Source organism: Nuphar pumila, chromosome 9, assembly GCF_984573655.1.
Source record: "Nuphar pumila chromosome 9, dmNupPumi1.hap1.1, whole genome shotgun sequence".
Lineage (NCBI taxonomy): Eukaryota > Viridiplantae > Streptophyta > Magnoliopsida > Nymphaeales > Nymphaeaceae > Nuphar > Nuphar pumila.
In genome coordinates this window covers 17856961-17873311 of record NC_143257.1, presented here as the reverse complement: position 1 = coordinate 17873311, position 16351 = coordinate 17856961, and the positions used below count along the sequence as shown (strand labels likewise).

The window sequence follows — 16351 nt, the reverse complement described above, 5'->3', positions numbered from 1 at the left end:
CTATTGGGTATATTAGACAATATATATATATAGATTACGTGTATTTTAACACCCTCCCTCAAGCTTTACGGGGATATAACCGAAAGCTTGTTAAGGAGAAACAAAAAACGAGCAGTGAAGGCTTTAGTGAAGAAGTCCGCCAACTGGTACTCGGATGTGACGTAAGGTAGTGTTATGGTTCCTCTTAGGTATTCATCACGCACGTAATGACAGTCCATCTCAATATGCTTAGTACGCTCATGGAAGGTGTGATTGCTTGCAATATAAATTGCGCTTTTGTTGTCACAACACATCTTCGAAGGAGTAGAGATGACAATGCCCATATCACTGAGGAGACTTCTTAGCCATACAAGTTCCATGGTTGTAGTGACCATAATACGATATTCCGCTTCCGTTGCGGACAATGATACTTTGTGTTGCTTCTTGCATCTCCAAGAAATCATAGTCACTTAAGAAAACACAAAAACCCGTAGTTGAGACTCGGTCATTGGGATTTCCTCCCCAATCCGCATCAGTATAAGCAATTAAATCAAGTGATGAGGAGGAGGAAAGAAAAACTCCCTTAGTTATGGTGTTTTTGATGTATCTGACGATCCTTAAGACTGCACTCATGTGCATGGTTGTAGGTGCATGTTGAAATTGACTGACAGAGTGGACGGCATGAGCTATGTCTGGCCGAGTGATAGATAAGTAGGTTAGAGACCCAACAAGTTGCCGATCGGGAGTAGGATCCTCGAGAGGTGTTCCATCTTCCAATCTTAACTTTGCATTGATGACTTCAGGGGTTTCTATCTTCTTATCATCGGAGATACCAGACTTGGAACAAATGTCAGCAACAAGTTTCATCTGAGAGAGAATGTACCCTCGAGGAGAGTACGCCACTTCAATTCCTAAAAAATATCTTAAGAAACCAAGGTCAGACATGTCAAAATTTTCTTTTAAAACTTTCTTAATATCATTAATTCCTTGCTCATCACTTCTAGTGATGATCATATCATCAACATAAAGTAGTAAAATAACTACTGAAGACCCTGCACTTTTCACAAACAAAGCAGTGTTAGTATAACATGAACGAAAATTCAAACTTGTCATTACATTACTAAATCTATCATGCCAAGCCTTTGGGGCTTGTTTTAAACCATATAATGCCTTTTTAAGTTTGAGAATTTTATTTTTACCAATACATACTCTTGGTGGAGGATCCATGTAAACTTCTTCATTTAATTCACCATTTAGGAATGTATTCTTAACATCTAGTTGATAGATAGGTCATTTTTTGACTGACGCAACGGCGATAAGAGTCTTAACACTGGTCATCCTAGCTACGTGTGCAAAGGTTTCTTTATAATCTATACCGTATTCTTGAGCATATCCTTTTGCTACTAATCAGGCTTTATAACGTTCTAATGAACCATCACTTTTAGTTTTAATTTTGAAGACCCATCTACATCCAATCGATCTCTTTCCAGTGGGTAAAGAAGTTATTTCTCAAGTTTTTGCCTTTTCAAGGGCACTAAGCTCTAAGTTCATGGCTTCAACCCATTGGAGAATGTTTTTGGCTTCATTATAGTGTAAAGGTTCATGAAATGAGTGTAACGCAATTAGACATGCTCTATATCTTGGAGTTAGGGACTCATAGGTAACAAACCTATTAGGAGAATTGGAGATTCGACCGGATCTCCTCAAAGAGGTTTCTTCTATGTTGGATCCTTGAGAGTATTTTTCTAAGGCGCTCATTTGAGCATGTTGACCACGCCTAACATAGGTTTGGATTGGTCTATCACTTTCATCTTCAACATTGTCAAGAGGAATATCCTCTAGGTCATTCAACAACTCATTAGAGATTTCCTCTTCTTGAGGAGTCTCATCTTCTTGGGAGAGAAGATCAAATAAAAAAACATATTCACTTTCGTCAATATCTTTAGTTTTTATAAAACCATTTTCATTTTCCAAAAAGGTTACATCTTTGGATACATAGAGTTTGTTATTTTTCAAGTCAAAACATCTAAAACCCTTTTTATTTTCTCCATATCCTAAGAAAACACATTCAATAGATTTAGGAGATAATTTGTCTCTTTTATGTGTAAGGACAAAGCATTTACACCCAAAAATTCTTAATCTATTGAAATCGGGTGTTCTTTTAAATAGTTTTTCATATGGAGATGTATTTTTTAAGGATGAAGATATCATTCTATTTATCAAGTAAGTTGAGGTTAAGGCGGCTTCGGCCCAAAAACTCTTTGGAATTTCCTTGGAAATAAGGAGTGTCCTAGTTGTTTCCATGATGTGTCTATGCTTTCTTTCGGCTAAACCGTTTTGTTGAGGAGTCCTAGGACACGATCTTTGATGACAAATTTCATTTATTTCTAAATAATTTTGAAATTCGTTGGATAAATATTCTCCACCCGAATCGGATCTAAGAGTAGAGATATTACTTGAAAGTTGATTTTTGACTATCATATGAATTTCACGAGAGTGCAAAAATAATTATGTGGACAAAAATGATGTGTCTATGCTTTCTTTCGGCTAAACCTTATGTGGACAAAAAACAAAAATAAAAAAAGAAAAATAAAGTGCAAAAATAATTACAAAAATAAAGGTAAAATAACAAGTACCCCTATCGGGTACTTGTGAAATGACTAAAATACCCCTATTGGGTATATTAGACAATATATATATATATATAGATTACATGTATTTTAACATAAACTATATCCTCCTGCGATTGATAATAGCTATGCCTTTATATCATTTGGACTTTTCTTATGTTCATTTTGATCAGTTTTCTTTTTGTTACTCTTGTGCTCTTTTTTGTTTTTGCTGCTTTGACTGAGAAGCTATGTCACATGGGTGCAGGTGCGGGGATGCGGCACTTTCAAAAAATCCAGGTGCGGGGGTGTGGCAAAAATATATAAATATATAAATAAATAAATAAATATATATATATAAATATATATATATATATAAATATATATATATATATAAATATATATATATATATATATATATATATATATAAAATATGTAAAATGAGCCTATACAAGTCAAGCTGAACCCAGCTTGTTCCCAGCCCTACGTGAACCCCATTGAGTGTTATTTGCGCGAGAATGGGTAAACCCTGATCCCACACAAACCCGACCCGTTGACAGCCAGTCCATGGACCACGACCAACCCGAAATTGTCCAAGTTGGATTTCCCTTCAACACGAAAGATACTCATCAGATAACTATGAATCTGTGCGATGCTCCTACTCCTTTTCTGATACGCCCTCACGACCACACGATTTGTACCTTCGAATCATGGTCGTCAGATGAAGAGATGGCGGAAAGGGCATCGCTCCCCTGGCGGATTAGCTCGAAAATTCAAATCCCGTTTATTTTTTCCCTTACTAGACGCGCCCTATAAAAGGGGGAAGGGGCCTACTATTTTTTTCCTTTTTATTGCCTCTCGTTTACTTCGTCGTCGTCCCTCGTCTTCTTCTTTGGAATATTTCTTTCTGCTTCAGAGGGAAGGGAAGGGAAGGGAAGGGAAGGGAAGGAGGAGCAATCTAGGGTTTTTAGCCATGTCTGGAGCTGCCGTGACTTAGGAGGAAGACAAGAAGTCGATGGATCAATCAACCCATATCAATCTCAAAGTGAAGGGTCAGGTTTGTCGTCGATCTTCCTTCCCTCGGTCTTTTAGCCTCTTTCTTTATGAATCGATCTATCATCTTGCCAAATATCTGATTAGATGGTGGACATTTTTGGGATGATTTTTTCCTTTCTTTTTTGTGGTTGACGCTAACGTAACCTAATTGCTTGAATGATAGTTGTTTGCTATGATGGTGCTTTAGAAAAGAAGGAATCCTCTTCTCCATGGCCTACTATTTTTTTCCTTTTTATTGCCTCTCGTTTACTTCGTCGTCGTCCCTCGTCTTCTTCTTTGGAATATTTCTTTCTGCTTCAGAGGGAAGGGAAGGGAAGGGAAGGGAAGGGAAGGAGGAGCAATCTAGGGTTTTTAGCCATGTCTGGAGCTGCTGTGACTTAGGAGGAAGACAAGAAGTCGATGGATCAATCAGCCCATATCAATCTCAAAGTGAAGGGTCAGGTTTGTCGTCGATCTTCCTTCCCTCGGTCTTTTAGCCTCTTTCTTTATGAATCGATCTATCATCTTGCCAAATATCTGATTAGATGGTGGACATTTTTGGGATGATTTTTTCCTTTCTTTTTTGTGGTTGACGCTAACGTAACCTAATTGCTTGAATGATAGTTGTTTGCTATGATGGTGCTTTAGAAAAGAAGGAATCCTCTTCTCCATGTTGATGCGTTAGGAAAAAGGGAATCCCGTAGGATTTGTTTATTTTGGTGTAGCTTCGGACTTGCTGTATTTGTAGTTTGATCTTGGCAAAATTTTTTTAAGTCTGAAAAATTGGACCAAAATGACCCTGGGTGCGTTGACCACACCTAGGGTCGGATTGACCGCACCCGCACCTGCGTCGTGTCGCGTCGACGCGGGTGCGGCACCCTGCTAGCCGAATCCCAGTGACATAGCTGAGAAGGCTAATAGAGGGGGTTGACAATGTGTCAGGCTTAGACATAGTGACAAATATCGCGAGATTTATGAAAATCTTGTGAGAAATTGCCTGAAAGTTTAAAAAGGCAATTTCTCGTTAGACTCGCGAGATTACGTTTTAAACGGCTATTTATCATGAAAAAACTGTGTATTTATATTTTTAAATAATTTATATTAATATTTTCTTATAAAAACTAATTTTTATATTTTTAAATTTATTTTTTTATTGCTGAGATTTTGCCAAAAAAGTGCGAGATTTATGAAAATTTTTCAATTTCTCGTGAGTTATTGAAAAATGAGATTTTGTCAAAAAAAAAAACGTTTGTTACTATGGGCTTATGTCAGGAATCAGCTGAGTTGTTTAATACCTGGATCTGATGTTAAAATACTGTGACTTGTACCTAACTGTGGACTTGGTCCAGTCTGCTCTTAGATGTGTTATATATGTAATTCACAAATCAATGTAAGAGTAACGGAAAATATATGACAATATAAAGAAAACATAAAAACAAATAAATTTGTATCCAAATGGAAATATATTAAAATGTGATAAATTAAAATAATCACAATGTTTTTTATATCTTGTGAATATTGTGATAAATTTAATATCTTGTTGATATTTTTTACTATGTTTAGAACTGGAAATCATTTTTTGTTTTTTGATTTATCCATCCACTAACATTCAATAGTACTATAGTTGGGTTTTCCTGATTTCTCTTGACCACTCCAAATTCTTGGCTTATTTTCTGCCGACCTTCTTGGATGATCATTTGCTTCTGCTTTCCAATTTTCTTTTCTAAAATCCCCACCATAATCTGGAAAATGTCCATTTTTCTCTCATTTGTAGCATAAACTCCTTTTATTGTTTTTTTGTAGGTTTCTTCCTCATATTTTTGTGGTCTATGCATCTTAACGAGAATACTGATCCTAATGCAGTGTGACATATAACTTCATATTTATAAAAATCACCATTATTTTTGGAATGTTAGTAACATGGTTATCAAAATTACCGATTCAGCTATTGTTTCTCATTACCTAATTCACTGTTTACACACTAAAATGAAATATGTTACCTTTCTAATAATTTTCACAAGATTGAGCATGTTCATGGCATAATTAAAGAAAACAGTATATTTCAAAATGCCACATCAAGTACCTGATTTTTTAGACTGAATGCTGAGCTTACTGGATAATCCTTAATTAACACCATAGTCCCAAATATCGCTGAGATTTTGAAAATCTTGCGATATTATCACAAAATATTCACAAAACGTAATATTCTCATAATTTCACGAGATTTTCAAAATCTTGCTAATTTTTAATATCTCCGATATTATCGTGATTATATCACGATTACATCGTAAGTTAAACATAACTAAAATATAAAAAAGCAAACCTTTTCTTGATTGCCTCTCCTGTTTTTTTGAAAGAGAGAGAAACCTTTAATTGCACACCATTATACCTCGAAATTGAGGGGAGACCCTCCTTTTATAAAGTGTGTGGGAGGCTTCTCTCATCCATTCTCTTTGATATGGGACTAAACTCATACATGAATGAGCAACATAAATACATAATACTCACCCAAAAACTACATGCTCTCTCTACAATCCAACTTAATATCTTCTTTCTTTCAAAATATATATTTATATATATTTTTAATTTGCCAAGATTTTACGGATTTTTTTTTGAGAAAAGCACATTTTTTGAAAATATCCTGTGATATTCCCTCACCGAGAATATCCCGAGAACGAGATTTGTGACTGATTAACACAAAAATTGTTTTTTTGTATAATACATTAATGGGCATCATATGAATTTTAAAATGTGTAAATGCTTAGGTATTCGTTCACATTGTAGTTATTTCAACATTATTTTTTATATGCTTTCCTAGTTTTTTATCAACCATTTTTTTTCAGTTCTTAACATGTAGAATGTAAAAAGCTTTACTAACCCCATTCTTTTGTCGTGTTAAGTTATCATTATAACACTTGGTAAATATTTTTGTTGGTATCCTTCATTTATTCCTTGTACTTTGATGAAGGCATTATTGTTGTCTAACTTCCATTTTTGTCTATTGCGACATCAACATACTACCTACCTATCTAATGATCTCTGCTTAACTGGCTCCCATTTTGGAAAAGCACTGAATCTCATGCTGCATTTTTCCTTTTATTCCATAGTTTCAGTTATTTTCCCTGTATGTTGTGCTTTCATTTTTATCAGGGTAATTTTTGATCACCTGCTGGAATAGGTTTTAGTTCTGTAGTTGCACATTTTGCATTCTGCAATCATTATTGGTCTGAGTTGAACATATGTATAACTAGAAATATTGATTATCCCTCCTGAAAAGACATGTAAAGCATTTGTGTTCACATCATTTCTGCAATTTGTTCTTTTGGTACAGTGGTGAGAAAACAACAACAGAAGAGTGGTCAAGCTTTCTTGAAATCAAGGGAAGAGTTAGAGTAGATGCCTTTGAAAAGTTCCTTCAGGAACTTCCCCATTCACGGAGCCGTGCTATCATGGTACTATGAGTTTTCTCTTGTTTATTTACCTTAGAATCTGATTTTCTTGCATCAAAACTCAAAGCGGTGTGCTCCTTTTATTTGTCCAGTCTTTTTCTTTTGTTAGCAATGCATATTAGTTATTAATTTATTACTAATTAACCAATGGGGGCTCCTCTTGTCTGGTAGGAGCAGTTAGTGCACTTCACTTAGTGTTGGAGACGTTGCAAGTTCAAATGTTACGGTTGTTAACAGGTGGGGTTCTGCCTAACCCCAGCTTGTTAAAATATGTAATCTCATAGACAGCTCATATCTCATATGTAATCTCATAGACAACTCATGTAATCCCTTGTAATGTTTTTCTTTCTTTTAGTTAGTCTAGTTCTAGTTTAAACCCAACTAGAACTCACTTAAAACCCAATTTTAGGACACCTTTAGGCTTCACCTTTTTGACCAAGTAAAAAAGGTGCAGCTCCAAGGGAGCCTGTGGGCTCCCAACAACTTTAATAGAGCCGTTGGGAGTCCAATGACTCCCTTGAGGCTCCTCTCCCTTTCTTTTATAAATATGGGGCTGTTTCTCCTTGTAAAGTAATTCTTTGTTCTTGTGGGAATTCTCTCCCAAGTTTATGAAATCTTTTCTTCGTTTTATGTATACCTTTTTTTGGGTATTGTGTACGAGTGTGAGCTCTTTTGTGTGAATGCCTCTGTTTCGTAAATCCTCTTTGTGAGTGTTGAAGAAACAATCCTTGTTAGGGATTGCTACATTCTTTCATGGTATCAGAGCAAGGTTGATAGAAGCAATCAGCTCGAAGTTCTTCTTGTGCATTGGAAAGCGTGCCGTTCGTGTTTTTCTCAAAGGAAAGAAGCCTCTTTGAAAGGCTAGTTGTGTGGAGCCTTGGAAGCTTGGAAGACTAGATATTTTTGCTTCTTGTGGAGGTGTATTCCTCTCTTTTTCTTTCCTTCTTCTCTCATTCCTTTCCTAAGCTTGTAAAATGGATGACAATGATAATGTCACCGTTAAGCTCATAAAACTCAATGATTCTAACTATGTAACATGGGCTTCTATCATGAAGCACCTCATTTGGGGAAAGGGGCTACAGGGATAAGTGGATGGAACGTATGAGAAACCTAAACTAATGCTCACTAAAGAACAAGAAGAAAAAGAAATACCTCTTTCGGAGGTAGAAAAAGTTAAAGCCGTTTCTACTTATGAGAAAAAGTGGAAAGAATGGAGAATGAGTCACACCAAAAATTATGTCTTGGCTCATTTCTAGTGTGGATATAAAGAAGTGTTCAAGCCTTGCGAAATTTGAACACGCTAATGATGCTTGGGACTATCTCAAGAGAATGTATTTTCTTAAAGATGTTGCCCATATATGTAATCTTCAAAAAAAGGTTCACAATATGGTTCATGGAGATAAAAGTATTAGAGAATACTATAATAGCTTGTCCGAGCTATGGGAAGAATTGGCTCTCCTTGAACCAAAGTGGCATTATCCACAAGATATAGAGCTTCGCCAAAATCAAATAAATGCAAAGCATTTTTTTCAATTTATTAATGGTTTAAGATCGGAATTTGAGACAACCAAGTCCGCTCTTTTTCATCGAGGGAAAGTTCCCTCTATTGAGGACACAATTGAAGAATTGAGTATGGAAGAAAACCGACTGAAGAAAAGAATCTAAAAAAATGATGATGACTCAATTTTAGCTGTTTCAAGACCAGAGAATCATGTTCGTCCATATAAACCTTCACATTTTGGAAGAACATATGATAAGAAATACAGAAGTAAGGTGGAAAGAAAAGAAGTAATTTGTTATTATTGTCGTGAACCTAGGCACGTCTTATGAAAAGAAGGTTGCTACTGTTGAAGCCCAACAAGAGACAAAAGAAACATCTATTGGAAGCATGTCATTATCTCAGCTAGTGGAGGCACTTCAACCATTTCTTAAAGGAGCTTCCCCATCTGCTGGAGCTGTGGTCTTTTCAGTAAGCATCTCCGATCCAGGTAAACCTCTTTGGCTTTTTAATTCTGGTGCATCTTTTCATATGACCCCTAACTAGAATTATTGTCTTAATATCATAACTCAAGTGGTTCAAACGTTTTGTCTGCTGACGTCACTTCTCTTGAGATTAAGAGAATAGGTTGTTTTGAAAATTCTTCTCAAAACTCAAACAAATTTCGTGTTCCAAAAATTAGATATATACCGAAACTTAATTTCAACCTTTTATCCGTATCTCGGTTAACTGATCATGGGTGTAATGTTTCCTTCTCCTCTCATGATTGTCGATTAAAAGATCACCAGTTAGGGAAGCTGATTGGGGAAGGCCATAGAGAAGGAGGCTTGTACTACATGCATTTTTTGGATTTTCCCAAGAAAGATTCAACACTGTGTTGCAATGTTTAAAAGTTGGATTTGGATCTTTTGTACAAAAGATTTGGACATCCTTGTATATCCAAGATTCAACACTTTTCGAACATGGAAAAATTTTGTAATTTTTGAAACTTTTACATGGATTTTTTGGATTTTCCCAAGAACACACTGTGTTGCAATGTTCAAAAGTTGGATTTGGATTTTTTGCACAAAAGATTTGGACATCCTTGTATATCCAAGATTCAACACTTTCCGAACAAGGAAAAATTTTGTAATTTTGAAACTTTTACATGGGGTAGCATTTGAATTTTCATATCGGCCAACAATCTTCTTAGCCAAACCACCTCAATTGTGGTTGTGGCCATATCCCGGTACTCAGCTTCACTTGAGGAAAGAGAGACTGTCCGTTGCTTTTTGCACGTCCACAAGATTAACGGTTCACCTAAGAAAACACAGAAAACCGTGGCTGAGTGCCTATTGTTGGGATCACCTCTCCAATCTGCATCAGTATATGCAAGTAAATCCAAAGCAGACATAAAAGACATAAAGCGGCCTCTAGAAATAGAATTTTTAAGATATTTAATAATACACAAAACAACTCCCATATGAATAAATACGAGAACGTGCTGAAACTGACTAGTTGTGTGTACAATGTAACGAGCCCAATTCATACCTTTGAAAAATGCGGATTTTTTTTTCTAAGAGTCGCGGAAAACTTCCCAGAGACCCGGGGTCCTTACAGTTCCAATTTCAGTTGAATAACCACACATTACAAATAAACTTACATTTATCATCCATAACCAACCAACTAAATTCTTTTATTAATGAATCAATAAGAGTCTCATACTTAATGTCAAAAGTGAAATAACAACTGCAGGAAATAAGAACTAAAAGAAACAAAAGTAGAGCCACTCTGTCCGAAAATGAAGCAGTCTGAAGCAAATGTGACCCTCGTATCTCCTCAGAAGCGAGTCGACTTCACTGATCACCTGATTCTGGGAAAAACCAATAAAAGTAGAGGGTTAAAAATCCAAAGAATTCTGCGTACAGGTTCCCCTAATGAATCAAATAAGAAAAAGAGCATAAATAAGATCCATGTAATATTTTTGAGGACTACAGTTATAACTAATTTATAAGACAATGAACCATCCATGCAAAAATAAACTAAACATTAAGCATGAGGGAACACAAAATAAGTAACATTGATCAAAATTTAATCAATAAGGCAATTAAATGCAAAAGAGATCAATATCATGCAATGATCAACATATAACAACCAATTGAACAGATAAACATGCATGAACTAATGCATAACAAGAATATGCGTGATTTATGTGCAATGCATGAACCCCCTTTTATTATCTTTCATTTAAGCTTTTATCTTTTCATATGCATGTCCTATTAAATGCACACAACTTTAAATTCCTCTTTTTAATTTACCATTGCAATTCTTCTTTTTAATTTACCATTGCCCGCGGATACACCAAACGAGTACAGTCCCCGATGTCAAGTAGGGTTCACGGAGTAGCTTAACACACAATTTGTATTTTATTACCGGGTTCTAAACTTAACCTTCGATCGATATCAGGAAACAACACCATCCATCGGAACCTTGAAAAACAACATCCAAAGTCTCATGAAAAACAACATCTATTGGTGCCACTTTATTGGTATACCAAAACAACAACAACTGTGTCGAAACACACCACCCCCAGGAAAAGTGGTGAACTCTCCCTAAAACTGTGGCCAGGAGAAGAACCTCAATATCGGGTTTAGGGGCAACAACAACGCACACAGAGTTTTTGTATCCTCACGGTTTCCCCCAAACCGCAACATCCAAGATTCCCACACTACAGTAAGGACATCAAGGAGAAATGAATTACACTGTTCTTTACTTTCTTTTATCTTGTTATTAATTCATCTTTTTTACATTTGCAAATCAACGTGCAAAAATTAATAACATAAGCTTGCAAAACAGCATGCCAAGCTCTTCACGAGACTATAGTCCGTAGCAACAAAGAACAATGCAGTGGAAACCATAATATCACTTCTGATTTGCGCAATGCATCAAAATAACTAAAATAGAGAACAACGAGTTCTCGAGGCTCACCCAACCCCCGATGATCCAATTGACCATCAATGCCCTCATAAGCAAAAAAAATCATAAAGAGTATGCCACTTATGCATTCTTTTCACACGCTTTTCAATGCACATTCACGTATGCAAGTTGTGCATGAAACAATAATTTCATAAGCATAAGCATAATTTCACATATCTACATTAAATGCATGCTTTTATGCCATGCAGATACTCAGGTCAAATGCAAGAGTTCATTCATGAATCATTCCAATTAAAACATGCGATCAACCATGTCATTCTGACCTTACGAAGGCATCTAAATTCCATATATGTACATGCACAAGTACTCTCGCTTACAACAATAATTTCGAACAAGTATTACTTATCAAATTTAAGCACATAAGAAATATCACCCCTTTGTATGCATATGATTAAGTCTAATACACTTGGCATATTTTATTCCCATATGCAAAGAAAATTTGGACAGATCCACTCCAAATTGCATATTATATATATATATATCCCTTTTTGTAAAAGAATCGCTGCACCCATGATAACAGAAGAGTCAGATCATATTAGGGTGCGTAGTGCTTAGGTGTAGTCATTCACAACTGAGTTCCCATTCATGAATCATTTTGAACTGACAGGTGTGAGCACTCATGAAATCATGTACAAGTAACAACACATAAACTCTTTCACACATAAACTCTTTCGAGTTACACATGCACATGGAAGTAGCTTTACATAAGGACAATGATCAAGCATAAGGTACCCATTCTAAGCATGTGACTGTCTCATTCCTAACATGCATAAGGCCATCTTTATTACAATAAGCAAATCTAAAAGTTTTGCATACCAGACTGAATTTTTATTCAAGCTCAAATAAGCATAACATGTGGTGACAAATAAGGACCTGCTAAATAGTTTCATTTGAAAGAAAAAAAAAACAGATTCAGCAACACAGGGTCCAATATTATAAAAATATTGATTTGACAATATATATTTATGATTGTGCAACGAGCCTGTAATAACATATATATATATATATATATACATAATATGTCATAAAAATTTCTTTCAAGAAGCTGCCAGCACACAAAAATATTATGTATAGACATCTAAATTATTTTTCTCTTCTTTTGAGGATATGTGACCCCAGTCCAAAATGAAGCCACACCGGGCCCAAAATCATTATCCAGCCGACATGTAATCGGCTGGGGCTAAGGCCGAAAATGCCCAGCCAACTGACAGTCGGCTGGGTCCTTATGCTAAAAGAATGCCCACCCGATGCACTCAGATGAGGCTCCACCACCACCAGGCTCGGCCCTGAAAACGAAATGGGAGCAACAAACATAGGAAAAATAAAAGAAATAAAATGCTAACAGGTAAGTAAAGCTGAAACTCTCCTCTGAACACTACAAACCAAACATGAGTCTGGGTTTGGGCAGATTCTTGGCTTCAAGTCCGAAATGCAACAATCAGTAAAAAGAAACACAAACAGCCGAAACAGAGTGGAAAACCGTGCATACCACAAAAAAAATCAAGATCTACAACACCCCTTCCACGTATTTTAGGGTAAACACCTAGAGTTACCCTTTTCCCATGGATTCTTCTCAAAAACACCACATGAAAATCAAACCCATGTTCTCATTCTCATCCGAAGCAAGAGAGGAACCCGTACCTCTTCTGACGTTCGGGGCTGCTACTGTGAGGAGGCGGTCTGATTGCTCTAGCTGCTCCTACAGTCGTGAAGGCACAATCGGGAATGCACGGAAGGCACCGGCTGTTAACAGGAGGGTTTGAGAGGGTGTCGTCGGTAGCTAGCCGAGAAAACACAGGGAAGAGGGAGAAAGACAGGGTTCCTACCTTTTTTGGTGGGCGGAGGAGGTGACTGTCGCGGGTGGAGGGTCGCCGCCTCCAATAATGGTGATGGTGGCTGCCGCCGCGAAGGGTTTGAGAGGGATGGAGAAAAGATGGGAGAGACAGAGAGGAGGAGAACGAGAGAGAGAGAGAGACTAGGGAAGAGGGTGAGACCCCCTCTCCACCTCTCCTTTTATCGCCGAAACCCCCCTCTCTCTTGCCGAGAGGCGCGGGGTTCGGTTACTCCCTCTGTAACCGTTCCCCCCTCCTACCTTTCGGTACTGCAGGAATCGTGCCCTAGGCACGATTCTTGCTTTTCCCCTCTTTTTAAAGACTGCAACCCGATATCGGGTTTTAAAAACCCTACCGGGTTACGGATCCAGGTCGGGTCCGACCCGAGTCTAAGAGTTCCTCTTTTTATATATATATATTTTTCGTTACTTACCTGCTACGGGGGACGCGACTCGGGTCCGAACCCAGGACCCGGTGCAGATTCGATGGTTATTAGGGTCCACAAATTTGGACCCGCTACCCATTGCGAAGTGGATCCATAGGTTGGGTCCAAATGGATCCAACTGTGGATCCCTTACATATTTTTATTAATATTTTTATTAATTTATTATATTATATATATATATTTCAAATATGATATTATTCACATATGGATCCTGGATCCGAAAGGTGGATCCTAGGGCCATAACACATAAATTATGCAAATTTACGCATAAAAATTTGTGGTTATTAGGTCTAGTAATTGATAAGTAAAAAAGGCCCCAATAAGTTGTCGATAATGGGTTGGATCATCAAGAGTCTTCCAAATCATCGATTTTCATCTCGACATTTGTTACTTATGGATTGTCAACCTTCTTGTCATCCATGATTCTAGACCTGAGAATAATAATAGAAGCAAATTTAGATTGAGATAATAAAGACCCTCTAGGGGAGTAAGCTGCCTCTGTACCTAGAAAGTATCGTTAAAAACCTTAGTCCAACATTTCAAAATTATTTAGTTTTAAGAATCTTTTTAATATTTTGAACTCCCTGGTTGTCAAAATAGAGGAGAAGAATGACAAAGTACTTGCATCAGAATCCTTAACAAACAAAGCAGTGTCAGTTAACCAGGATCTAAAGCCAATATTAAGCATAATTTTGCTAAATCTATCATACCAAACTTTGGGTGCTTGTTTTAATTCATATAATGCCTTTTGTAGGCAAAAGTCATTTCTTTGATGAATGCTCATAATGGGGGTGCCTCCATGTAAACTTTTTTCATAAGAATTTAATTTTAAAAAACATTTTTAACACTGATTTAATATATAGACTAATTTTTAATTAAAGCAACTGCAATAATAGTTATAACCGTGGTCATGCGGGCAACATGTGAAAAGGTTTTTTCATAATCTATGTCATATTCTTTTAAATATCTTTTTGCAATTCGCCTAGCTCTATATCGCTCAAGGGTCCCATCACTTTTGGTTTTTATTTTGTATTACCTACAACCTATGAGTTTCTTTCCTTATGAAAGATTTTGAATAAACCAAGTTTGAGCCTTTTTCAAAGCTTCTAGTTCTGCCCTCATAGCTTTAACCCATTAAGAGTGTTTTTTGGCCCGAGCATAAAGCGAGGGTTCTATATATGAATGAATTATGGCTATGCATGCTTGGTATTTTGAGGAAAAAGACTCATAGGATACAAATTTTGATGGTGGTTTTGATACTCTAGATGATTTCTTAATTTGCAGTTCTTCACTAAAGTTAGAAAAATTTTCAAGTGCACATAGAGGATTTTGATTTCTCCGTCTAAAATATTAAATACAAGTTTGATCATCATGAGGCAATTCATCAAGAGATTTAATATCTCTAGATTCAATAACATTTTCAAAGTCATACTCACAATCACAATCATTAATATATGTCACTTGGGTATGAGTGTGGGTACTGGTACATGTACGGAGGGTACACACGACAATTTCAAAAAACGTGGTTATGGGGACACAACTATGTATATATACAAAGTAAATTCAAAATAAACAATATAGTCTAAATATACATGTTATATCTAAAATATATATTATAATATATATTGAAAATATAAAGTTATAAACTGAAAATATAATTATAAATTAAATAAAAAACTTGTATGTACAGAGGGTAAAATGGTGTGTCCGGGTGTCAACACAGGTACAAAGGTCAAAACGGAGTGTCCGGTTTCCATAGATTAATGTCTTGTTTTGAAACACGATCAAACAAAAAAAAATACTCAGTTATTTTCTTAGGTTGCTCCTTATCAAAGATTTTTTTCTTCTAAAAAAGGTGCATTTTTTGAAATATATAATTTTTCATTCTTAGAATCATAGCACCTATATCCCTTCTGGTTATCGACATAACAAAAAAAGGTACAACTCTTGGAGAAAATTTATCATTCTTATTGGTTAAAACAAAACATTTGCAACCAAAAGTTCGTATTCTGTATTAATCAAGAGTGAGTTTAAAGAGTTTCAACAAGTGAAATATTTTGTAAACAAGAAGACATTCTGTTTATAAGATAAACGGTAAAGACAACTTCTGCCCAGAAAACCTTAGGCACATGACTAGCAATGAGCAAAGTTCTTGAAGTTTCCACAATGCGCCTATGTTTTCTCGGCTAAGTCGTTTTGTTGTGGTGTGTGGGCTAGATCTTTGATGTGTGATGCTATGTGAGTTGAGATAATTCTTAAATTCATTTAACAAAAATTCTCTCCCTGAATTAGGACGAAATGTAGAAATTTTATTTTCAAACTTATTTTTAATCAATTTATGAAAATTTTGAAAGCGGGAAAGTACTTCAGATTTATGCTTAAGGAAGTAAATCCAAGTATATCTAGTAAAGTCATCCACAAAAATAACGTAATATGCATATCCACTTTTAGACAAAATTGGTGCTGGACCCCAAACATCTGAATGAACCAACTCAAGAGGTCTGGATGAATTAAAAGTTTTATCATT

At 36.1% G+C, this 16351-nt stretch overlaps 1 protein-coding gene across 1 annotated transcript in view; it reads left to right on the top strand.

Moving 5' to 3' along the window:
- The window catches only part of LOC149828470 (uncharacterized), a 49348-nt gene that overhangs the window by 13782 nt on the left and 19215 nt on the right, over positions 1-16351 (top strand). The window contains exon 3 of the mRNA XM_090016853.1: positions 6956-7076. Within this exon, the coding sequence (XP_089872979.1) occupies positions 6956-7076 (121 nt within the window). The remainder of the gene's footprint in view (positions 1-6955; positions 7077-16351) is intronic.